At 43.9% G+C, this 25,999-nt stretch overlaps 1 protein-coding gene across 5 annotated transcripts in view; it reads right to left on the reverse strand.

The window, feature by feature from the left end:
- CRTC3 (CREB regulated transcription coactivator 3) overlaps positions 1–25,999 on the reverse strand; it is a 1,114,890-nt gene that overhangs the window by 440,374 nt on the left and 648,517 nt on the right. For all 5 annotated transcript variants that reach the window (XM_085644305.1, XM_085644304.1, XM_085644303.1 and 2 more), the window contains exon 4: positions 3,464–3,525. In XM_085644305.1, the coding sequence (XP_085500431.1) occupies positions 3,464–3,525 (62 nt within the window). The remainder of the gene's footprint in view (positions 1–3,463; positions 3,526–25,999) is intronic.

A 25,999-nucleotide genomic window follows, 5' to 3' on the forward strand; every position in this document is an offset into this window, starting at 1 on the left:
AGGCAGGTAACTCCCTGAGGGCAGCACTCGTCGGAAAACTCTGTGGTCTGAGTTTTGAAACTCGCGCTGCCCACGGAGAGGGACGTATGCCCCTTAGCGGTGTGAGGACTACACCGCACCAATCTCTGGACAAAAATCGTGTTAGGCACACTCTAAGCGTCCTGCGATTACAGGGGAATCTGTAAAGAGACAGATAAGCTTAAGCGCTACCAGCAAAACACAGAAATCACAAACCCCCATAGGAGATAAAGAAAAAACGACGTAACTTGCTGCTGAGCAGCGAAGAAAGATGAAGAGGAAACAGCGTAGATGGACTATGGTGGCTGGTAGGAGTGCAGACAGAGAGGAAGGACTCCTGTTAAGACTTTGATTTCCCAAGCGTTCATGGGAAATGTAGTTTTGTGTGATGTTTTGAGTTGCTGCTGTAAAAAATAAAGTGAAGGAAGAAGGTATAATCCGAAGCCTCCGGTCCTGCCATAGAATTACAAAAAGATACTAAATTAATCTGTGATTAACCCTCCCGTAGCTTGACACACAAGCAGTCAGGCTTAACTTTGAGGCACTGTATAAAGTATTCATGCAGCACATAAAAAGTAATAAAGTGAAAATACGACACAAGAAAAATCCCTCACCAATTTAGAAAACCGAGTAATTTTTTTATAAATTATTTGACAACAAAGCGACAAAAATCTAATTAGTAATACCAGAGTTATACATTTTAAATTTAAGGTTAAAACTAGTACCTAAAATATCAAAGGGTCAATTCCAGATATCTAGTCACGCTAGACCAGATCAAAGTCAAAAGATATGGCCGACCGCTCTGAAGCGTGGTTCGGATACAAAGAGTGGACTGGACGCAGTTAGGGTTAACTTCCGACTTCAAAATTATTTCAAATAAATTGTTCTGAGAAGGAAAAGTTCAGTGGAGCAAGGCTGCAGGCGTGTCCGAGGAGGAAGCATCATCGTTCTTCATTCAGTGGTAAACTGTACCTAGTCCTAAGGCCAACAAAAATAATCAGCAAAAATAGGAGGGGTGAAGGCAAAAGGTTTTCTGCAGAGAGGACCACCAAAAGATGTTAACGATTTCATGGCAATTTGTTGCCATCCCAATTTAACAAACATGTTTCCGACCTTCCATCCTACCTCTCTTTCATGAACCACCAAACACCCATGCACTCATCAAACTCATACCCCTGCTAACTACTACACTCCACATGGACTACCTCACTCACGTTCTAACCATCACCACCACACTACCCCTACTAACATAACACTAACACCTACTGCCTCTCCTGTTAATCTTCTCACCCATTTCAGCCCTCACTAATCCAACCCCCTGCTATGGTTTCCCACCCTTTTCTCCAGCTGTTTTCCTCCCAACACAGCATGCTAAAGTCCTTCTCACCTCCTCTAACAAACATCAATTCACAACACCCTTTCCTAACTCTCTTAACTTCTCCCTCTACTTACCACACAGATATGTTCAAACTAGGTCAGTGCTGTTCAGAGGAAATTAGCAAAAGGCATTATTGTCATGGTTCAGCAGCTTGAAAGCAGTCTTCATTGTTTCACTATTAATGTGGAACCGAGGTGGGGTATTTGTTAGGAAGCTGCACATAGTATAACCCCGAAGAATGATTGGCCTTTTAGGTGATGCCAGAGTCAAACAACTATGCTGGGTTTTAATATTACGAGTCGAGAATAAACACATTCACCATTTGACTGACAATCCACATTTCTTTCTTCCCTAGTTGTTGTAGATCTACCTAGAGATAAATGGTATTATTAGTTTAAAACACTAAGTTCAAATCCCCTTACCCTAGACATTTGTTGGGAGTTCTATGCTTGGGACCTACAAACTATAATTTATTTCAGATAAATAAGTGACCCGCTTTTCCTCGTACAATTGTTTGGTTGTACAAGTTTGAAATAAAATTGTACACTTCGGTAAACACAAGTCCTAAGATGCTGGATAGAATAATTTACCCACGTTCATTCAATGTGGTCTTAAAACATCTTTTGTATTTTCACTTCACAAGACGATTTCCCTCGTGCAACACATCAATATGGAATTTTGAGCTAGATTTTACTGTTGGCTTTGGGAAAAGACTGGAAGGAGTTTAGTGCTAGGAAACACTTTTACTGGCAATAAGATTCAGAAGACCATCTACAAAGCAAAACATTAGAGGACAACTTGAAAAAAAAGCAAAGCAAGACAGGTGTGTAAGTAACCAAAGGGCTTTGAAACAGAACAGGAAAACTGTCACAATATGTGAATAATTCAAAGAATGTATAGCATGTGAATGTCACCATGAAGAGGCGTCAAATGCAAAAAAAAAAAGGTGAAGGATGGAATCCTTAAATTAATCTGAGCCACTGGCAAAAGCTTGGGTCGCATGCCAATCCATTATTTGTTTTGACAGCCATTACACCTCACTTTGGACCCACCATATGCAAATCAATCTTGACCATTGTCCTCATGGGAACAGTCCAGTCTGAACTGCCAGAGCAGGTTCTTCCTGAACCAGACAAAAAGCAACTAAGGACTGGTATCGCCATAGTAGCGCGTCTTCAGCCAGGAATAGTTTGGTTCCAGTGGCAAAGTGAGCCTGGGACCCATGTCTGGGCTGGGATGCGGCCGGGAGTGATTACAAGGGGCTAAGATTAATTCAAGCATTCCATCCATCACTGTTTTGAATAATTATAGTGTCGCCCTAAGTGTAACGGGTATTCCCAGACGTAGGTTCCTAGGACACTGTGTCACTGGAAGCAAGCTATACCCAGGTGATAAGACTATAACTAGGGTGAATTCGGTCCTGGGTTCCTTGTGTTCCGGTTCAGGGAGAACCTGGCTTGGCAGTTCGGGGTTGGACTGTTCTGATTGGAGCAGGGTCAAGAATGATTTGAATATAGTTGGATACAAACTGAGGTGGCATGGTATGCAAAATAACAATTGACTAGGATGCGGTGTAGAGTGATTATAAGTGGCTGAGATTAATTGAAGCATTCCATCCATTACTGTTTTGAATACTTATTGTGTTGCCCTAATTGGGACAGGCATGCCCCGATGTGTGTCCCGTGCATACGGTGTCACTGGAACCAAGCTGTACCTGGCTGATGAACCAATAACTAGGGAGAACCGGTCCTGGGTTGATGTGTTCAGTTCAGGGAGGACTTGGATAGGCAGTTCGAGCTGGACTGTTCCTATTGAAGCAGGGTCAAGAATGATTGCATATAGCTGGGTCCCAACTGAGGTGGCAAGGTGTGCAAAATAACGATCGATTGGGATGCGGCCCCAAGTGATTACAAGTAGCTCAGATTAATTCAAGCATTCCATCCATCACTGTTGTGTATACTTACCATCAAGAGGAGCAGAGCCCAGGCAGTTAAAGCCAGCATATGCATTTCTAAAATAAAGCAAATGTCCTGACCATTTGTTTAATAAATTAATTAATTTGCTTACCTTCTCCAGCTGTTGTCAGATGGCGGCGAGAGGTAAATTGACCCATAAGGAGAACCATCACAGTGAGTGCGAGTAAAGGAAAAGCAGACCCCAAAGTAGCAACACTTTAATCATGCAGTAGTAAATAGTGGTAAAAAGACAAGCTAATATTTAAATTTCAATCAAAAAACAGATTCTCAGGCAGCATCCAGGCCATATTCATCTTGAGACATCCGCAAGCTTTTCAGAAAGTTCACTTTTGCTGCCACACACATTTTTCATTATTCTCAAAATATGTATGGTATATGTATGGCAAATTCCTTACGAAAGACCACCTTCTGGAAAAAAAAACTATGATAAAAACAAATCCCTCCAAAAATTGAGATATCTAAGCCAAGTAAATGATACATTTCCAATGGATATTCATCTTCGTCCTTTTAATTAAAAGTAATCCTTCATTCATAATTTCATTTTCATTCAAATTATCCTTGTATTACTGGACACATTTCGGAATGTAATGATTTCTTCATCAGTTGTAACTTTTTAACAAATACTTCTTACAGAAAACAATCAAAAGTAAGTATTATTGTTGATGTCAATTGCAAGCTTGTCTTCCTGAAGACAACTCACAGTATTTATTTAAATAAACTCAAAGGTGGAGACTCAGGGGCCGATTATGATGTCATTCAGAAAGGCTCCGAATGGGATTCAGTTTTGCAGAATCCGATTCGGAACCCTTGTTACCTTACACATTTCCTAACGACCGATTATGATGCCTGGAAACCGTTTGAGCAGTCCGAATCGGTTCTGAAAGGCATTCGGACAGACCGAGTCTTTCAGAGCCGATTCGTACAGATCTATGGACACTGTTTCCGGATGAGCGATTACGATGACTGACTCGGACAGCCATTCCAATTTGGTCAGCCTGACACAAAACGGCTGTTGGAATCTGTCTTTGGGGGCCTGTTGTGGGCCCCCCTTCATCCGGAGGTGGACGAATGGGGCCCGTGGGGTACACAAGGGACCCCTCTTCCCAACCATGCACAATGTGGCAGGCACCATGGGGTGCCCCCCACAGGGTGCAAGGTTTTCCCTGACTACCCTTTTTAGGTCGATGCACTGCTCAGCGAGACTGCTGTAGTGGAGTATGGAAGAGAAGCCCTGCCCACTCTCTGCCCATATTTGTCATTGGCTTGTGTCATTGTCCTTTGTAAATGCTGGCTTCTGATTCGTAAATAGGGTCGTTAGTCTCACCTTAGATCCGCCTTGTCTTCATTTGTAACCTCCCATAGCTAATTGCCCCTTTACTTCGGTTGTTACACAGTGCGTCTTCTTAAATCTGTCAGCACTATACTCTTTATTGAGTTTCTCTTACTACAAGCACTACGTGCTTTGCTTACATTCAGCGTGACATGCGGGCGGGACAATGGCAGACGCTTCTTTGAAATGCAATAGGTCTCACATTCAAATGCGAGACCTATTGCATTGCAAATGCTTGTATTTCACGTTAACACCTCAGCCGCACGACACAGGGCTCCTGTCTCTACAATGCAGGCTGTGGAAACCTATTGGACGATATTTGTCGGCTTGCGAAATTCTGACAAAATAATTCTGTTATAAACAGATTTGCAATGCGCTTTTCCAGGATGCTTGCTGCCACGACATCTGTAACTATTGTGGTGTTTTTTTGAACCACACATCAACGTGACCAGGCGTTTAAAATCATACTTTGTAGGAGAGAAGGACGTCTGAAAAGCATGAAGGTCAAATATAAATAAGATACCATTGAGAACGGTGGAGTGAGTTCTTGGATAACAGTTTAGACACTGAACTGGCTGTAAATTGATCAGGGTGCGGTTAGACGTGTCCTTTCTTGTTCCGGCTTCGGCGTGCTTAGAGCCCCGTTCTCTACAGGGCTGGAGCTCCGAGACGGCGGGTGAAATCTGAACCTGGTAGGCCACAAATGTTGTAGCCAAATTTGATTGAGCATATGACACAATATACATTCCCCCAAGATGTTTTTTTAATAACCAGGGCCAAATAATATAACTTACAGTGCACTTTTGGAATAGAATGGCTAAAAAGTTCAATGGAGTTCTGAAGAGACACTCATGAACTATTCCTATAATTGCCAAAACAGTACATTTTCAGCACAAATTTCCTACTAATTAGTTAAAAAGCAATATGTTTCCTAGCCAATTGAAACAATCTAGTTATACATTTGCAAGATGGCCGATCACTTTTCAAGATGCACAAAGTATCTTTTACCACTATCTTCCACCTGCTTTTCATTTTCAATGCAGCCCTTTTTACTTAGAAGCATCATGGAAAACAAGATGCCAACATTGTAGCTGAGAAGCTACATGAAAGGTGAAATTTACCTACCAGTAATCTTATTACTCTGATTCAATTTTCTTCACCCCAACCCACAATAATATTGAGATTATCCCCAACTCGAAAGGCACTCTGCTGACTATCCAAATATTTTCCCCCTTCCCTTCATGGCAGGCTTCACAACCATTAGGGGCCTACCCTAGTTAGCCCCTGCAAAACTACCTAAGCCCCAGCACAAAGACGCAATTACTTCACTGAAGGGCAGAATGGCCATAATAACAGGGATGAGAAAGTGTGAATCATTGTAATAAGATTACCAATAAGTAATCAATACATTACCCCCTCATTTTCAAACTTTTTAAAAGCCTTTACTGATTTTACTGAATATGTCTATGTAAAGCCATACTAGAATAGATGACAGCCAACAATCCTTATTTTGAACCAACTTTGATGCCAGTCCATCCCACAAGAAACTGATGAAAAATAAATAAGACCATATATCCCCAAACACCAAAAGGAAAAAACAGTACTCTGAACTCTACATAAGATGCCACTGTTCCCTCTAGTACATCACAGAATCTTTGCGGGCAAGAAAGAAACACTGCCCTGGACAAACAAGTCCATATATACAGACAGAGTTGCTTTTCCTCCAGTCAAAAGAGAATTGCACCCTAGGGGAGAGCCTGCTTGAGAGGAATTAATCAGCCCAGCTGCCTGAGGACATCTTGAAGCTGCTGTGATGTCTGTGTTGCCCCAGGACAAGAGGTATTTGCTGTGTAAGAAGAAGATTCATCATCAATTGTTTACACTGCTCAAGGCTTACCCAGACGAAGGATAGTAACCTGCTGCATGCTTAGTGATCCCCTCTTTGTCCCTGAACCCACAAATGCAGCAGGAAATGGGTGTTTCAATCTAGTTGTCTCCACAAAACCTTGAGGTCATCTCCTGGCCAGGAGAAAACGGACAGGTAAATAGTTGAGGCATTACTGATCCCCAATCCCACACAGTGTTAAATCCGTGACTACAGATTATCAGCGTGTAACAATCGTGGTCCATTATTCCTGCAAATGTCCCATTGTCGGCAGGTCCATGTCCCTGGAACTGTGGGCAAACCCAGGCATTGGAAAAATCTAACCATGACGAGCGATTTCTGAGATATATAATGCTTTTCCCTTTAAATCACAAAACGGCGGAATCCCAGGGCAGGGGTAATGAGACCATCTTAAGTCATTCAACATCTTAAGTTTCCATAAACTGCGAGATTAACAGCACTGGAAGTTGCTCCTTTCGCCAATACTCCACCTCGTATGTTTTCAGTGGAGCACTGCCGAGCCAATGTTGCCTCTTCTGGCAATTATTTTAGGCTAATATTGAAGCCTGCAAGCCTCAGCAAAGAAACCTTGCACAATCCTCCAGATCTGTGAAATAAACAGACACAATTTCCTCTAAGGAAATCTCATCGAATAACCTTTACATCCAATAAAAAAGTTTAGGAGGCAGCGTTCTTTTTAGATACCCGGCATTCGTGGCTCAAATGCAGCTTCAGTTCAGTAACAACCAAGGAGTTCACGTTTTTGTTTGGTATTCCAACTTGTAGTGCTTTGTCCAATAAACTGACGCAGCTAGGATATTCGGCTGGAAAAGAAACTTACAACCATCAAGCACATGCTACAAATCTGTCTTAGGGATTTTACTGCAGAGTCACTGCAGAAGCAGCACCTCTGAGTACAAATCTGTAAACATCTCCTTTTAGCTTTGAAGGATCAAGCCAGCAAACAATATGAGAACAAGGAGCTTTTCCTCTACTTGGCTATCTAATTGATGCAGTAGGTGTTTGAGTGCACAGACAGGTATATCCTGTTTATCTTTCTGCATATTAGCTGGAGTGACAATAAATCCAAACTTTCCTAGAAGAGTATGTTATTCATTACTACTACATTCGCAGAGGTCTTCTGTTGTGTAATTACAAGCCGACTTTTCTGAAGACAATAGAAAGCAGCAGACTCTGCCCGCATACTGATAATCCACATGTCACTGTTTGTTTCTTTTCTGGAACATTTCCTCATGATTTTCCGGTGCAGAAAACAAAACACACAAAGAACTCAGGAAAAAGCCTCCATATGCGTACTATCATTCACCGTAAAACGAAACTCCACATTATAACTGCGGGCTGTAACGAATAACCAATAAACAGCAAGGTATCCGCCACCAACATCATACAACTATGCACGTCTTCTCAAAATGACAATATGGAATTAAAATCAATGTAACTCGAGCCCGCTCAGAATGTGGCACCTTCACATATGTAGGAGTAACAGGTTATCCTAGCATACTGTGATCGGAGCATCTCTAGATGGAAAATCTGCTGTCTATCCGGAAGTGGTTGTGTATGGCAGTGTCAGCAAATAGGAGATCTGGGAAGGGCGTAAGGTAGCAAGCAGTCAGCCAGTTCTATCAACCTCATCAGAGGCAGCCAAGGTCATCAGCTAGCAATCCCTATCCACTTCTCTGTTTTTAAGTTGAGCCTACAGTGCATGCGCTGTATGCAAGACCTTTTGTAATTACTTACACCATGTTTATGCCCGCCTGCTGCTTGCCATAGGTTCCCTCCAGTGTGCCTCTTAATTGCTGCATTCTGACTCGTTCTGGGTGCCAATAGCTCACTTCCGTTCAAGACAGAGGAGCACCAGCCGATTACAGTCTCCTTGCAGTTTCATTCTCAATCTGTTTCTTTTGAGATCTCTTTTCTTTATTCACTGCAGACACTATGCAGCCTTGTCCCAGTGCTTCCTTATTCTTGCGCTTTCAGCGCAGCCTTGTTTTAAACTGCTTTCAAAATCCTATTTTAAATGTAAATGTAAATGTTGTAGACTTGTAAAGCGCACAGCTGCCCAGTCTCATTCACCCTTTCCAAGCTGTGTTCTACCAGTGTTCTGAGCCTATGGAGGTGGGCGAGGGCGGGGAGGGTGGGCGAGGGGGGGTTTGGGGGGGGGGAAGGGGTTTGGGGGGAGGAGACGGGGGGGGGGTTGGTGTTATCTGGTTTTCTACCTTACCTGCTTACTGGGTAATAAGCCAGCCATGCAATGGATGCTTTGAAAAGGGTCTGGAAACGGTCTTAAAGAACCCAGCGTGCATCGGGACAACGCACAGGGTTGCAGAGTATCTCGAACTAGCAACAATCTATCTGCTGGTGCACAACCAACCTTCAGCTGCACAAAAGGACATTGGTCATCCATTAACTTTCAGGGTGGCGTGGGCCCAGGTGTGTGGCAGACATATAACACTGAGCATTCCTCCGTCACAAATAGATGCACTATCGCTCAACTTCTTCCAGTGCACTAGTATTACCCTGACACAAGACTCACGCAGGAACAGCCACAATGCAGGCAAGGAACAAATAAGCCATTGAAAATGACTGGGGAAAAAACTGTCTCGTTAAAGCAAAAGCTTAGGATACAGTCTATGCTAGTTATTTCCAAACTTTTTTAGAACCACAACCCACTTTTTAGTACCTCAAACTTTCACAACCCACCTAGCTTTAATGGACGTGAGGCGGGCAATTTTTTAATGTAACTAAAGCGTAATGTGGTAGTGCATTGTCATTTACATACAACACATTTTCCATTGAACTGGTCAGTAAATTTCCACAGACATACAGTACTAATAAAACTATTTTGCACACAAATGATAAGGTGTGCAAATCGTGTTTCAGGTAATATTTATTATTTGTGCATCACCAAGTAAAGTGTCTTGATTTGTTCTGATCCTGTTAAAATCATTGTTTCCATCACACTTCTGGGTTACAAAAAAATGTGCTTAATTTTGGTTTCCTATCTGCTGAATGTGTGCAGCTCATTTACTGGTACTTACATTTCTTTGGGTGTTACAAAATAAATGACATCTTACAGCCTTTCCTTTTACACACTCCAGCAAGCTTATCTTTTCTTTCTGGCTGCCAAGTGAAAGTAGTTTGTAAAGACCAGCCCCATGTTTAACAAGCATTTGCAATGCAATAGGTCTCGCATTTGCGAGAGTTGAGCTACTGGCATTGTAAATGACAATGCCTTTTATTTATATGTTTTGAAAACCTGCAAGAGGTGCGTAAACACGCACTTTGTACTTATAGTTGTTGCTTAAGAGGAGCGAAGCTGGCAGTAACGGTGCCTCTTTTACTGCCATCCTTGCTTTTCATAAGCAAGGACTATAAGTACAAAGTGCATGTTTACGCACGCTTGCAGGTTTTCAAAACATAAGTAAAAGCAATTGTCATTTACAATGCCAATAGCTCAAACTCTCACAAATGCGAGACCTATTGCATTGCAAATGCTTGGTGCGATGGGAGCCTGTGTTCTCGCTCAGAACACAGACTCCTCTTGAAATCAATGTGAGTCTGATCGAACGATGTTGGGAAGCATCGTAATCGGTCACCCGCACTCGCAGGACCCGATTAGCTCAGAAATGAGTCAGAGAACGATTCGTTCGGGACCTTCTAATAGGCCCCACAGCAAATCATGAATGCTACAGACCTATGTAATTCTGGAAGAGATAGCCAACACACAACAAGGATGATGTGATTAAATGTAGAAGGAAAATGCAGATGGCACAGTGCTAAACACCATGCCATCATTTTTTCAAATCTAAAAAATTAAAATTTTGCATCAAAAGTGTCAGAACCATGAACCCCTATCAAAAAGGTCCAAATAAAAAAATGCATATTCTGCATTTCGCACACTTTACAGCGAAGGCAGAGTCAATGTTTATCTTTTTGCTCCACAGCCCACAACCTTCCAAGGAATGAGGTCAATGAAAACGAAAATGCAGGTGTAAAAAAAGCTGGTATAGTGAAGAGTGTGTCTAGAATATTACTGTATGAATAAATTATCTGGAAGATTAGAGAGTTTAATCTTACTAGAGAAAGAGCAGCAGTTAAAATATTTATCTGGCAAAACAGTTATTTGAATCCAGAAAGGTAATTGTGAGACACATACATTGAAGCATTCTGTGCCATGTATGATTTGTCACTTTGCAGCACATCATCAGCACAATCAAAAACAGACTTCAACCTAATAAAACTGAGAAAGTCTTGTGTGGCCACCCCCATTTTTGTGTACTGATGCTACTATTTGGTTTTACTGTGCACAATGGGGTACTGCTTTCAGATCCCCAGCGTACATATTTGGACACCTAAAACATGGTAGAATTGCTAACTCCAAAGGCCATAACTATGGTGCAGGAAATACACCAATGGAATGGAAAGATAACTGTTTGTGGACTACAGCACATGTGCCATCCACTAGGTTGGCAAAGAAAGCTAGCATAACTACTGCAGCTTTTAAACCTATGAGTAAGCAGGTCAAAATAATTCTGACAGGAAAGAACCCTGCTTTTACATTTTAGATGAGTCATGTCTGAGTAAGGCTGGTAGTCCACAAGGTTGGGAGCCTGGTGTTTGAACGTAGTACATAAAATAATTAAATGCTGGCATGTACCTATAGTGTCTAGCTCCAAAAGCTATTGTCACTGCAATAGGGTGGTAGCAAGTTACTTACCTGTACACTGTGGTTCTACAGTATTGATATCTTTTAAAGATTCACATGCTTGAATCTTCCCTCTAGTCATGGTGGGAGTCCCAGGGTAACAGTAAAATAGCAGTATAAAGCTTAAAGGTTAATCTCCCTTGAAAATCAATAGCATTTAGTAACCAGTTAACCTCATTAAAGAACATCCAAACTCCAGCCAATCACATTACAGACCCAGAGTATCCATCCCCTGTAGGGCCACCACACCTCAGATTTCGAGCACAAGGGTAGTTAGTAAAATAATAGAGGTATGGAAGGTGCACCTGGAAGGGGAGGATGGAGGGCCACATGTGAATCTACAAGAGATATTAATACTGGAGAACCGCAGTGTACAGGTAAGTAACTTGTTTTTTCTCCAGTATTGTATCTTTTATAGATTCACATGCTTGAATCAGAATAGTAGTCAGTACATAATTGATAAAGGAGGTGGGGAAAACAGGTGAACAATCCCACCATGCGACCATATGAAAACCAGAATCGCGAACAAGTAAAGTAGCCTTTGTATACATAAAATTTATAACATTTGCCAAAATACCAAGAGAAGAACAAAACTCAGAATAGCGGCATAGGAAAGAAATAATAATAATAATAATAAAAATAACCTTAATAAACCTCAATAAGATGAGGCCTACCTTAAGCGAACAGACGACGTAGGGTCGCTTGACCAACAGCAGTATCCGTCTCCACCAGGGTATCCAGGCAGTAGTGCCTTGTTAAGGTATGGACGTTCAACCATGTCGCAACCCTGCAGATGTAGGGTAGAGACACTCCAGCAAAGTGGTCCAAGGAGGTTGCCATTTTCCGGGTGGAAAGGGCATTCACTTTATATGTTAGCGGGCGTCCCGCTCTTTCATGACAGTAAACTATGGTAAAAGAAACCCAACATGCAATAGATGCTCTAGTCAAAGCCTGACCCTTCCTAGGGGCAGAGAAGGCGATGAGGGGTTGGGTAGATTTACAAAAAGGTCTTGTCCTTTGTAGGTAAAATTTCAAGCATCGTTTGATGTCCAAAGACTGGAGAACTCTCTCCAGCGGTGTAGACGGAGCAGAAAAAAATGAAGGCAGGGCCACTGGTTCATTTAGATGTAACGTGGTAGGCACTTTAGGGATGAATGAAGGATTAGTGAGGAGCACCACTCTGCCTTGCTGAAACTGTAGTTACGGCTCTGTTGCAGTGAAAGCCTGAATTTCACTAATACGTCTAGCAGACGTGATGGCTAAGAGAAAAGCCACGTTCCAAGAGAGGTATTTCAAATCACACTTGTGAATTCGTTTGAATGGTGATTTCATGAGATGCTACAAAACAATGTTTAATGGCCAGAGCACCGGAGGAGTTCCAACTGGTGGGCAGGCTCTAAAAAGACCTTTCATAAATTCTTTGACTAGTATGCTGGACCATAAAGACAACTGATTTGAACGTCTTCTATACCTCGAAATTGCCATCAAATGAACTTTAAGTGAAGAGAGGGAAAGGTCAACCTTGGCCAGAGCTAAAAGAAATGGCAAAACGTCCTCCGGCGGAGAAGAGAGTGGATGGCAAGAGTGTTTTGCACACCAGGAACAGTATCTTTCCCATTTGGCCGAGTAACACTTGACAGTGGAGGGAGCTTGGGCCTTGTTAAGTATCGACCGGTACTCCTCAGAGATAGTTAAGCCACCAAACTCCATGTGGTGAGGAGCCAGGCCGACAAGTGAAAAGAATGAATCTGTGGATGAACCACTAGGCCTTGATCCATGGAAAGTCGATGTTCCGTAGGATGAAGATGGATTGGAGAAGTCTCTGATAGGCGAAATAGCTCTGTGTTCCAGTATTGTCTTGCCCACACCGGATCAATGAGAATGATGCGGCAAGGCTCCCACTTTATCTTCAGTAGAACTTTTGGTATTAGCGGGAACAGAGTAAAGGTGTAAGCAAATGCTCCATCCTAGGAGAAATGGAAGGCATTCACCAGAGAACCTGGCTGGAAATCTGCTGGCGTAGAATTCACATTTTTTGTAGAGTGATGTAGTGAACAGATCCAGGGTTGGTAATACCCAACACTGAAACACCTTTCCCAGATGAACTGCATCCAACTCCCATTCGTGACACTGCTTGGTGCCTCTGCTGAGTGAATCGGCCCATTCGTTTAGCACCCCTGGAACGTGCTGGACTTGTATTGCGGTTAATCAGCCAATTCCAAATTCGCGGTGCCAGGCTTGAGAGAGCCAGAAATCTCATTCCCCCCTTGTTTCTGTAGATAGATCACAGTGGTTGTGTTGTCTGTGTGGACGAGAATCGACGATCCCTTTATCCTTGGCAGAAAGGATCGGAGCCCTAGGAAGATTACTTTCATCTCCAACAGGTTTATGTGGCATAAAGATTCTTGGTCCGACTACCTCCCTTGGACCTGAAGTTCCTGGAGGCGAGCTCCCCATCCTTCCATGGAAGCATCCGTTGTCATTATCAACAATGGTTTTGCTGGGAGGAAGGACAGGCCTTGTGAGAGATTGCTTTTTGATGTCCGCTAGGACATTGCCCTGATCATCTCTGGTGATCATCACTGGTGTGACTGACATGGTATCGTCGAAGGAGCCTCGAGCTTGAATCCATTCGGATTCGACTTGCTCCTGAAGAGGTTTCATCCGCAATCGACAATGAGGTATCATCGGGATGCAAGACGGCATCATCCCCAACATCGACTTGTAATTCTTCACATAAATGCACCTTCTGGAGGAAAGGGACTGAACGATCCTTTGATAGGATCTAACATCGCTCCCAGAAACACCAGTGACCTGGAGGGGAGGAGAGAGGACTTTTCTCTGTTGAGATTGAGACCCAGAGAGTAAAAAAGGCAAAGATAGACTTCCGTGGACTCCCTGGCACCCTGAAAAGATGGGGCCGTGAAAAACCTGCTGCCCGGAACGCCGGAGATAGGCAGCCACTGGTGCCAGACACTTGGTGAAAACCCTGGGTGCTGTCTTTAGCCCGAAAGGTAGCACTTTGAACTGGTAGTGGCACCTTGCCACTTGGAACCCTAGGAAAGGACGGTGCTTTGGATTAATGGGACTATGGAAGTAGGAAGCCAGAAGATCCACGGAGGTCATGTAATCTCCTGTATTCAAGAGAAGAAGAATCTCCTGGAGCGACAAAATCCTGATAGGCTGACTTTTGATCAACTTGTTGAACAACCCAAGGTCCATACCGTGCCTCCATTTCCCAGTCTTTTTCTTTATCAGGAAAAAGTGAGACTAGAAGCCTAGGTTGCGTGGCACTACTTCGATTGCCTGTTTGTCGAGAAGGATATTTATTTCCCTTTTGAGAAGTGCCAGATGGCGGTAAGCAGTCTTTCTTGGAGGGAAATTCAGAGGTGTTGAATAAAATCCAGGGTGTGACCATGGTTGATGACGTCTAACACCCATCTGTCGGAAGAAATGGTGTTCCATCGAATGAAGAATTTGGAGCAATTTCAAGCCAACTGGAGTGGGACTGGGGTGACAGGTGCCTGAAAATTCTAATTGCCTTCTGCCTGAATCATGGGATTTTCCTCCAGATGCTGGACGCCTTCGTGCCGGAGCCCTTGTGTATGCTGGTACGGGTGTCTGACGAAAGAACTGCGCAGAATATTGAGGCTGGAAACACTGCTGATAGTAGGGCTGAAAGCGCTGCTGGAGCTGGGGGCGAAATACAAATTGGCCCCTTCCTCCAAAGGAAGCAAACCTCTTCTGCTGCAGATTGGCTAAGGATTTCGCCGTATCTGTATCTGATTTGATAGCTTGAAGGGCATCATCTACATGCTAACCAAAAAGGTTCTCACCGTCGAACGGCATGTCAAGCACCTTAGCTTGGACTTCTGGGCGGAATGTTGTTGCCTTCAGCCAACCTTGCCTGCTCAGCACTGCAGCGCCTGCCATCTGCCTAAAGGCGGTAGGAGAAATGTCCATCGCTACATCGATGACTTCTGATGAGGCTCTATCACCTTCTTAGAGTATGTCCTTTGCCTCCCTCTTCTTGTCCTCAGGCAGAAATTCTAGAAAAGGAGTGTTAGAAAAGGGATTTCTGGTTGGCTAGGGCTTGCACCTAAGCCAGGCAGAAACCACCACTCTAGTCAGGGCAAGGGAGTTACACACCAAAGATAACCCCTGCTCACCCCCTTGGTAGCTTGTCACGAGCAGCCAGGCTTATCCCAGAGGCAATGTGTAAAGCGTTTGCACAACACACACACAGCAGCAACTCACTAGGCACACCACAAAAGAAACTCCACACAAGGTTATATAAAAAATAGCCTTTGTATTATGCAAAACACATTAGAATCCTAATCACACAATATACAATGTGCCAACTGGCACTAGGCAATATTCACAGGGAATTATACACATGGCCAATCGGGCCACTGCTAGCACCATCACAAAGCACAAGTAGCAAATGTAAAACACAACCAGTAACAACTGGCAGAATACTGCACTCAGCATGGGAAACAAACACATTAGGGCTGTATCACAATTAGGCATACAACACAATGTGCCTAAATCTCAGAAGCATAAACACATTACGCAGAAACCACAATCAGGAGGGAACCTCAGTGACACTCCCTAGGTGCATACATCACCTTCCCTTAGGCCTTGTGCCCTCCTGGTACACACAGGTACCAAACCTGACCCCAGACCAACTGGTCTTGCTTATCACAACAAAGAACTGTCCCCCTTGTTACATCTGCCCGCACTCTTGTGGTGCAGCTGTAGAAACAAGACCTGGCACCACGGTGCCTGGGGGAGCCCCACTCTGGGACTCTCAAGAAAATATTTCCCCGTGTGGTGGCTGCCCGCACTCCTGCAGTGCAGCCGAGTACAAAAATGGGCCCTGACACTAACTGTGCCTGGTGAGGCCCCTTCTAAGGGCTCCTCTCCTGGTGCCTCCGATCAGCAACAGTAATGTGGCCAAGACAAGATCAGTGCTGACACTATCTGTGCCCTGAGAGCCCCGTTCACTGGGCTGTGTCTGGTGTAGTCACTCGGCACCAATATCGGTCTACACACCAGCCCCACTCACTGGGGCAGACCGGCGCCGACAATGTGCCTTGGTAGGTCCGCACTCACTGGGACTTTCCTTGGCGCCTCCCCTTCCTCGTGGCCTCCACCTAGGACTTTGGCCTGCAGTCCGCGAGGCTCTGGTCCCCTTCCGGGAGGCTCACTACTGCGGGGTGGGCTTCCGCCAACAGTCAGGATTCGCAACAGCCCCTTCTCAGCCCGCAACCGCTGGGCTTCCGCCTCGAGGCCCATGGAGGCGTAAGTGGAACCCTCAGGGCTCTGTAGTCACTGAAGGCCCCACCCTCGGTCAGGCACGGGCGCCTGACTTTCGTTTTTGGCGCTCTGCTTGTCCTGCTCAATCGTGCGGGGTAGGCTCCCGCCTTTGAGGGTACCAATGAGGGGTAGGCTCCCGTTTCACCTTGAAGCACAAGGTAATCCCTATGCCGGTTTCCCCTCTGGACGCTGCACTACCGCCGGGCACACAACAGTGGGGTGGGCTCCTGCTTCACCTTGGAACACGGGTGGAATCCCTGCGCCGGGATCCCCTCTCAGGCAGGTTGCAGCCTCGCGCTGCAGGGTACCAGCACTCTCCCCCTCCTGGGAGAGATTTAGAGCACTCACAAGGTGCATAGGCAAAGTTCCAGGGGCACAAGGCTGGGCAAAGCAACAGCAGGCAGGCCAGCATGCTGGAGCTCCTTGGTCAGCAGACCCCTCTGCTGCCAGGCAGGGCAGCAGATCAATCCCCAGCGGCAGTTCCTCCTGGTAGGCTGACAGCCTGCCGGCCGCAAGTCCAAGTAAGCACAAGGAAGCACACCCTCATGGGGTCACAGCCCCAGTACTTATACTCCCAATTCCTTTGATCTCCTAGGCAGAGAGGGTCTGTGCCCTGCCAGAACCAGTTCTGCCTTCTCTGGTGTGACTTCCTGGCAGGAGGTGGAGACGGCAGGGTCAGAGGCAGACCAGGCCCTTTGAGGTGCAAGGAAATCTCCTCCCCCATCCCCGATTGCAGCCCTGGCCTATTCAGCCCTTTCCTGACCCCCCCTAGACTATCTGGAGCCACTCCGGCTCCCCAGCCTTCTGTCATCCAAAACCCAGACAGGCAATCCACATTCCAGCAGAGGCACACAGGATGACTGAGCATGAAAATACCTACTTTCTAAAAGTGGTTTTTCAAACACAGAAGTAAAAATCACCTTCTCGAAAAGATGCATCTTTAGATTCTGAGTTCAGGCATACTAAACTTTACCACGCTGCTCCTCTTATGTCAGGAATTACCACTGTAACACATATCAGGGAATCCACAATGCATCCCAATAAGAGGGCAGCCTCACAGCAGTGACAAACCAAAATGGCTGTTTGTCACAACCAGGACATGTCACGCACTTAAGGTGCATGTCCTACCTTTTACCTACAATGCACCCTGCCCATAGGGCTAGCTAGGAACTACCTTAGGGGTGACTGACATGTAGTAAAAGGGGGAGGTCACAGACATGGCACGCACTTTAGGTGCCACGTCACACCGGCAGTAGCACTGCGCGCACAGGCCCTGCAATGGCAGAGGCCTGAGATAAGTTTGAAAGGCTAGTTTGGTGGATGACGCAATCAGCGCTGCAAGCCCACCAGTAGCATTTCATTTACCAGCCCTGGGTATATGAGATACCACTTTACAAGGGACTGACAGGTAAATTAAATAGGTCAAACAGGTGCAGACCAATCTTACCATGTTTATCACAGAGAGCACATGCACTTTACACTGAACAGCAGTGCTAAAGTGCCCAGAGTCCTAAAACCACCAACACCATGTCAGAAAAAAGGCTAGAAGAAAGGCAAAACGTTTAGGGATGACCCTGCAAAAAGGGGCAAGTCCAACAAGGAGCAATGTCCGACCACATCTGCCGATCATACCTCCCAAAGATGGCCATGGCATTGGAGGCTCTGATGGCCGTTGCCGCCAGCGTGGAAAATCTCTACCCGATATTGCCAAACCTGCGCCCTTCCTTCTCTGGTGGAGTGCTACATGGTGAAGCAGGGCTCTTAGATCGCCTTTGAGGTTCTTGCATAGTTACGGAATCAGGCTTTGGATGGCCAATGAGGCATGCAGAAGAGTCCTCGGGTGCCCGGAACATTTTATCTAATTTTGGAATAACTGCCAGCACTGAAGCTTGAGTTTATCAGCTTAAGGCCTTCCTGCCACAAGAAGTCAACAGTAGGGATTGCCCTAACAGAACTTTGAAATCATACAAGAAGCATTCTGCTTGCTTGAGCGGCATGGGGAGATCAAAGAGTTTTGACGCCCTCTCTAGAAGATCGTGGAAGTTGCTGATATCTGCTGGAGGGGAATCAACCACTGGCAGGGTGGGAGAAGGCGGTGTGTGCCACATAGTCCATCCATTAATCATGGACATCAGAATCCACTTGTAGCTCCCCTTCCTCCAATTGTTGATCACCACTGTCTAATGTTTGAGCAGGAATCTGCAGGGGTGGTAAGGATTTCCGTTTTGGTGGTGCAGGTGGAGCTTCCTGATCCGGTATGACAACAGGATCCTCCTGTACAGAGGCTGGCTTATGAGCTACATTAGCATCCGGGACACGCTTGTAGTAGTCACTTAGCATCATACGCAAGTCCGTGACAAGAGACATCAGAACATTAATGGAAGTTTCCTGCCGACAATCCTCCTTTTCCTGCTCATTATAGGGGTAGTGCTCATGAAAAGTGTCCAAGCATTGCATGCCTGTGCACCCTCCTGTCTGAGAAGGAATATTCCCCCTCCAAATACGCAGAAGGGTCATCTAGTTGCTCTTCTTTCTCTGAGTCTTGGCACTCAGTTGAGAAGGGCTGTATGCAGGTCCTTAAGGACCTTCATCCTCGGATTCCTGGAAATCCAGGAGACGAGAAGGAGGCAGTGGAGAAATCTTTAAGTCCTGCAACAATGATGTAATTGTTTTTGCAACTGGCAAGTCATTTTCTTTTTCGACGAGATCGCTGACTATGTGGAAATGTCTGTCGATGGGGCGGAGACGCTCGTCTATGACACAGCACCTAACTGAATCCTCGACGGTGAAACCCTGGATGACGTATAACTCTTCACAGAAGCCCCCGACGACATCACTACCTCCGTTTTTGTTGACGCCACAGCCGTCGTCGTCCTGACAGTCAACGTCATCGATGTCTCTGAAGAAACAGTCGACAGAGCCCTCATTTCAACAGTCGTAGGCGGAGAATGCCTTGTCGACGAGCCGGTCGACGGGCGGATTTTCTGTGAGGGAATATGTGGCGCAGATGGAGGTGCAAAGCTAGATGTCTTTTTGGCATGAAAAGAGCCAGGCTGCTCCTTTTCTCCACAGAAGACTCCTTGCTCTGAGATCTTGACTTTTTTGGATCTCTCTGGACAGAAGGAGCTTCGTCTTCCATACTTTTCTTAGAGGAGGTATGAGACCTCTCCTCACTCTCAGAGTCAGAATAATTAAAAGATTTTCTCTTTTGCAACCATAGAAGTAGTCTTCCTTCCCGGTCTTTGGATGTTTTTGAAGAAAAGGTCCAGCAGTGCTTACAGTCTCTAGGCTTGTGATCCAGATAAAGGCAGTATAAGCACTCTTTATGAGGATCTTCAGAGAAGAACCTGGACTTTCCACAAGTCTTGCAGGGCCTAAACAGCCCTTTTTAGACTCAGACATGCTGCAGCAAATACAGAAAGAAAAGGGTAAACTCACTTTCTAGCAGCACCTCAGTTGAAGAGAAGGTTGAGGAAAAAGAACTGCTAGCTGAAAGTTGAAAGTTCAAGGTAGAAACACAGTGACTGAGCAGAGCTCAGGGAGACTCCCTAACACAAGACGTACGGTAAGAAATCTGAGTTATGGTGGCACTGCAGGGGATGGATACTCTGGGTCTGTGACGTGATTGGCTGGAGTTTGGATGTTCTTTAATGATGTTAACTGGTTACTAAATGTTATTGATTTTCAAGGGAGATTAACCTTTAACCTGTATTTTACTGTAACTGTGGGATCCCCACCATGACGACGGGGAAGATTCAAACATGTGAATCTATAAAGGATACAATACTGGAGAACACAATATCTAAAGTATAGAATAAAATCATAACTCGATCTGTGATATCGGACACGCTACTGAAATCATGTACCCACTATTTTCACTGTTTATTAAAAATCCAATTTAGTGGTGGAGTCAGATTTTCAATAAATATTTAGGAAAAAGTGCCTTTTAAAAAATAAGACATTGCCTGCCTGAACCTCCAGTGTGCTAATTAGCATTAGCCTGCAGTAGCTGGCCCCAGTCAGTGCTTCCTCTTAATTAGGTGTGAAAACTGCTCTTAGGGCAGAAAAAATGGCTTAGGCAGTTCTGCAGGAAGTCCTGGGTGTGAGGTATGTAATTCCTATCAGCTCAGGAAGAGCAGCTCGGGAGGGTTAGGGACTTCATTAACTTCAAAGGGACCAAACTGACTCCTGCCTACTCATTGGTACGTGTAAAGGGAGGCCTGGGAAAGAGAAGCCTTTGTTCACTGGGTGGGCCCTGTGTAGCCAGCTTGGACCAACCCAGCGGGAGGGGAGCTGGTCTGAGAATCAATTTGGTGTTGCTTGGAAGGCGGGATAGCTCATTTCCATAAACACCCATGGCTAGCACAGCCGCAGCCTCAAAGATCAAAAAGGTGTTGCCATCTTGGATTTGTCTCAGAATAATGCACTGTGAGCCAGTTTATAGTAAGACAAACAGGATGTACTGCAAAGCGCAGCCCCCTAGCAACTTGTTTGTCATTGGTTAAGGAGTGTCCATGAGTCACCTCCACCTACTGAGTAGTGAAACCTACAAGAATAGAACCTCACCCACATCTCATCAGAACACTTTCTGTTCCTGTGAATGAACAGAGGACTGTTCTTCACCTGTGTGAAGACCTGAAGTGCTGGACCTGCTCTCACTAATAACCAGGACTAAGAAGTGGACTTGTACCCAGAACTACGAAGTGCAGCTGCCTGACCTTCGGTGTGGCCAAAGGGACAAAAGAGACCAACCTTTAAGCACCCAGTTGACCAGCATTAACTGGACCTGGCCTGGCCCATGCTGATGGTCCCTGCTGGAGTGAGTCCTGACCCTTAAATGCTATCTCTTAGAAGTGACCAAAAGGCGCTGCTCTAAAAAGTCTAAAATGTTTGAACTTCAAAGACATCGGGAGATTCAGTTGGACCTCACAGTGAATGTGTCCACCTTTGAGAGGTCATTATTGGATACAGCTTCTAGGCTTCTGAAATCATGACTAGGTTCAAGTCAACCACAAACAGGAACTTGTGATTGATGCTTTTTTGCCTTCATTCTTTAGAAATTTGAATTTCTGGTTGTCTGGTTCACCTTATTGAATGTTTCTTGCTTTGGTGTAATTTTGCTCATTAAAGTTTTCTAACTTTAGAAATAAGTAGTGGGATTTTTTATTTGTTATGTTTGCCTTTTAACTGTTTTGTTACTGTTAAATACTTTACAAAATTCCTCAAGGGAAGTCCGTCTGCTCTGTTCCATAACTACCATGGGGTGAGCCTAGGTTTCAATTCCTGAAACAGTTTTTTACCCTGACAAGTTTGTGACCTTATCCTTCGTGGTGCACCCAAAGTAATAAACCATTGTCTTATAACTACGAAACAAGGAAACAAAGGGGCTAATGTTCTAAAGCTTGTGAATTGTATAAAATCACACTGCGAGTCGGTGTCTTTATGACTTAAATGGAATTTATCGATGGTTTGAGACCACAATGGCAACCACACAAATCATACATGCTGGTAACCTGAACTAGAAGGTATACATTTTCATAAAGGCGGCTGCCCTATCAGATAACCAGCATCTTGTCAATGTGGGTTTTGGCACTGGGAAGCAAACAGCAATCCAGGGAACCATTGCATGCTCCCTCCAATGTCAATTACAGTGGGTCAACTGTTTTCAGCAACCCATCTCTATATTTAAAAGGAACTTCTGAAACAATATTGGCATGCTGTTAATGTGATGGGTCAGCTGCCCCTCGGAGGCCTCCATCTTGCATTTCCAAAGATGCGCAGATTCAAAACACTGCTTTATATACATTAATAAAGCAGGGGTTTTGGCAACACTTTGTGATAGGTGGTTTTGTGCTGCAACTTATTTGTTCATCAGTCAAAGCACAAAATGTAGGACGGGCATGGTAAGACTGGCCTATAGGGCAATTTGGCAGCGCAAATAGCCTGGTCCGATAGACCAGTGCGTGGGCCGTTTTTTTTTCCTAATGTTTGTGGACCTGTTCTATGGTCTGCTGGGCCAGTTTTTACTGTTGATTTCCCTGATGTGAAAACAAACATTGCCTGCAGTAAGCTGAAATTCATGCAGTCTTCCATACCTTGCAAATACTTTTAAAGTGTGTCTTTCATAGTTTCAAACTGCCCTAATTATCAAACATAGGCCTTTTTTTAACGAATTAACTAAAGGGGGCACTTTTATTTTGGTGCTTGGGCCTATTTTCTGGCCCAGTCCATCCCTGCCTGCTTTTTCACATGGTCTTGAAACAATGGGCACAAAATCCATCATTATACAGCTTTATTACGGCAGCAAAGGCTTTTTGAGATGTTGTAGTACAGGGGTCAGATAGAGAAGTGAACAAGAACTGATCATCTATTGTCTGTTTCTTTAACTATATTTAATCAAACCATTGCAAACGGAACTTATCCTGAAACTATAACAGTAAAAAGTCCATTACAAGTAACTCAACAACCTTCTCATGCAACAGTTCACAAGGACGAACAGACATCTCTTAAACAGAAAAAAACACTAAAAAATAGAATAAACAAGGAACACCTAGGTAATACAAAAAAGCTAAATTATTCCTATACTTTTAACCTCAAACACAGTTATAGACCTTGTAAAAAGAAGACAGAAGCAAGACTTTTCTTTAAAAAATAAATTTACTTTGGCAATATACAATGAATCTCTATAAAATAATTTGGTAAGTATGAAAGACACATTTTTTCCACAGATTGTAGAAAGAAACTAGAGAGTACTTGAGAGTTGGGGGAGTCAAAAGCAGCTGATAGACCTAAAGAAGGTGATGCAGACACAATGTGCAAGAAACAGTCTATTTTATTGAATTATGTTCGTTTCAGCTCGAAATGTTATAAACAATACATGAGGTATTAAGTGACAGTAATTCAATAATTATTTATTCAATTATTAATTAATAATCAGAAAAAGTACAAATTAAAATCACCAATACATCACTCATCTTAAAACAAAAAGGATAGAAATATGTATACTTTTTTTATATAATACATATTCTTTAAAACTGCGATAAAAAAGGCATCTTAAAGGGATATTTACATATGTGTAGCAGCATTCAGATTTAAAGCATATTTTGTAAAGCACACAACAGCCGATATAACTATTGGATCTGCTAACGTCTGTAAATGTAAGAAAGCAGGCCTATACTGATAAAAAACCCTTGACCTTAAAATAGGGAGCAAGTAACGTTTGCGCGGGGAGTGATACATCGGGCAAAATAATACCAGATGGTCCAAGGTTTGTAAAGCAATTCTATCAAATGGACATGTTAAAATAGAGTTATATTCATATTGTCCAGTGAGGGAACAGTCTACTCTGTATTGAGCCCAATCGAAACCTTGTAAGTAAAGATCTCTCTCACTGGTGTTTGACCAAGGTAAGATAAGGCTCAAGACCTGGATTTATTTTCTATTATCTTACAAGCTCTCATGATCGAGTTTTCCAGGGCCCTAGTTTACCTCATTTCCATGGGGTTAGGCTAAAATACTTCTCTTTCATCATTTTCCAATCGGCTTTAACCATGTAGTGAGAAGTATAGTACAATTCTGGCTGCTACAGTTCAATTACCAAATTCTTGATATAGGCCAACCACAGTATCTTATGCCCCTGATCACAATCTAGACAATCCTAGATTACTGCCCTATTAAAAGCTGTGTGGTCCCCACACCAAAAGGAGATCCATTGAAGTAGTGGGGCTATTATTACAAAACCTTCTACAAACCCCAGACCCAGTGGCAGTAAAGAAGCAGAGCTAAATTCATAAAGTTTTGGACAACCTAGAATATTTTTCAGAATACAAGTTAGAAGTAGCTAAAGCCTTTCAAAGCCAAACACCAACTTTTTGTTAAGGAATTCAGCAAAGCTGTAATAATATTGTGAAGCCTTTTACTGCATTTAATTTCAATGGTGCTTCATTATTTTGTCATTTTAGTCTAGGATTAAGACTTCTGGGCATTATGCAATGCAGTCCAGCATGCACACAAATAATTGATCATTAATGGAAAATCCGTCATATTTTCTTTAGCCATTTGTAACATGCAACTGCTTAGAGATTTAACTATTGACGTCAGTTTCAGTACAAATGATTTTCGATTCTTATATCATGTTGAGACCGCTCACTAACCCAACACTACCGGATGAACCAGGCCATACCCAAAATCATGTACTTCCTATCATCCACCACCCTAAAGCTCCTGCCTTCTCCAAACTACATTCCTCCTAACAGCATTATCCCCTAACCAAGGAACTAGGGGTGTCCAGCTGTGTATTACCTGCTGCCACTTTCACGTCATCAGCATCTATCCCCATTACTCATTTCAATATTCACCACTGCAATGTACTGCCTCAGTAGCATTCTACTGCTCTATCTTACTGCCCCTACATTGCGTTGTGTTGTATCATCCACAAACAATTGAAAACTAGTCTGGATAATGGTACTCTAATGAAACTTCTTGTGCTACGGTACACCCCACTCCCTCAACTTCCAATCCCATGACATCCTGGGCGCCCAAAGATGACACTTTGCAACATCAAGCCTGTGGGCATTCCCTCCCTCCCCCCCGCTCTGGAAAACCATTGATTAAGCGGACAATTAATTTATGTCCGTATAAGTCAATTATATTGTTGTCCATATGTAAACGCCCCTAATAAGCCACCTTCTCTCCTCAGAACATCCAACACAAAATCTCACCTTACCTCACTTATTCGGTAGCCAAAACCCCTAGTCCAACCCAAACGTTATACAAATGTACAATTATATGGACCCGTTCCTTTTAAGTTCTGTCATATGATTTCTAAGACACATTGTTCTGGGCACTGGTCTAAGTGGGATGCATCTATCGGAAATGGATTTCTCAATCTTTTTTAATTTTACAGCTACAGTTCCCCTACTTTTTGTTAAAAACACAACCATTCCAATAAAGTTCATGCCGAACTTGAGATGCATTTAGCCGGAAGGGGTGTCCAGCACTGTGAAGCCAAGAGAGAGGAAGACAGTGAAAGAGTAAACAAGCTTTCTGATCAGGACGCCTCTTACCAGAACGAAATATAAATGTGTGAAATTAGGTAATCAGAAAATGTACAAGCTGCTTGGGAGCCAGTATATGGCTTTCATTCATTGAGTCTTTGAGACTTCATGGTGACAATGATTTATTATTTCTGAGAAGTAACGTTTATGTATGTGTGTGATATTTGTATAGCGCAAAGCAAGCTGAAAAGGCCAGTCGAGTTCTTTTATAGGGTAAAAGACAAAAACAGTGTTATGAGAAGTTCCTGGTTTTTGGATTATCACTGCAATCAGATGTAGTTTTCTTTAACTCTTTCCAAAATTGTAGCAGC

This window comes from Triturus cristatus, chromosome 3_1 (genome assembly GCF_964204655.1).
Source record: "Triturus cristatus chromosome 3_1, aTriCri1.1, whole genome shotgun sequence".
NCBI lineage: Eukaryota > Metazoa > Chordata > Amphibia > Caudata > Salamandridae > Triturus > Triturus cristatus.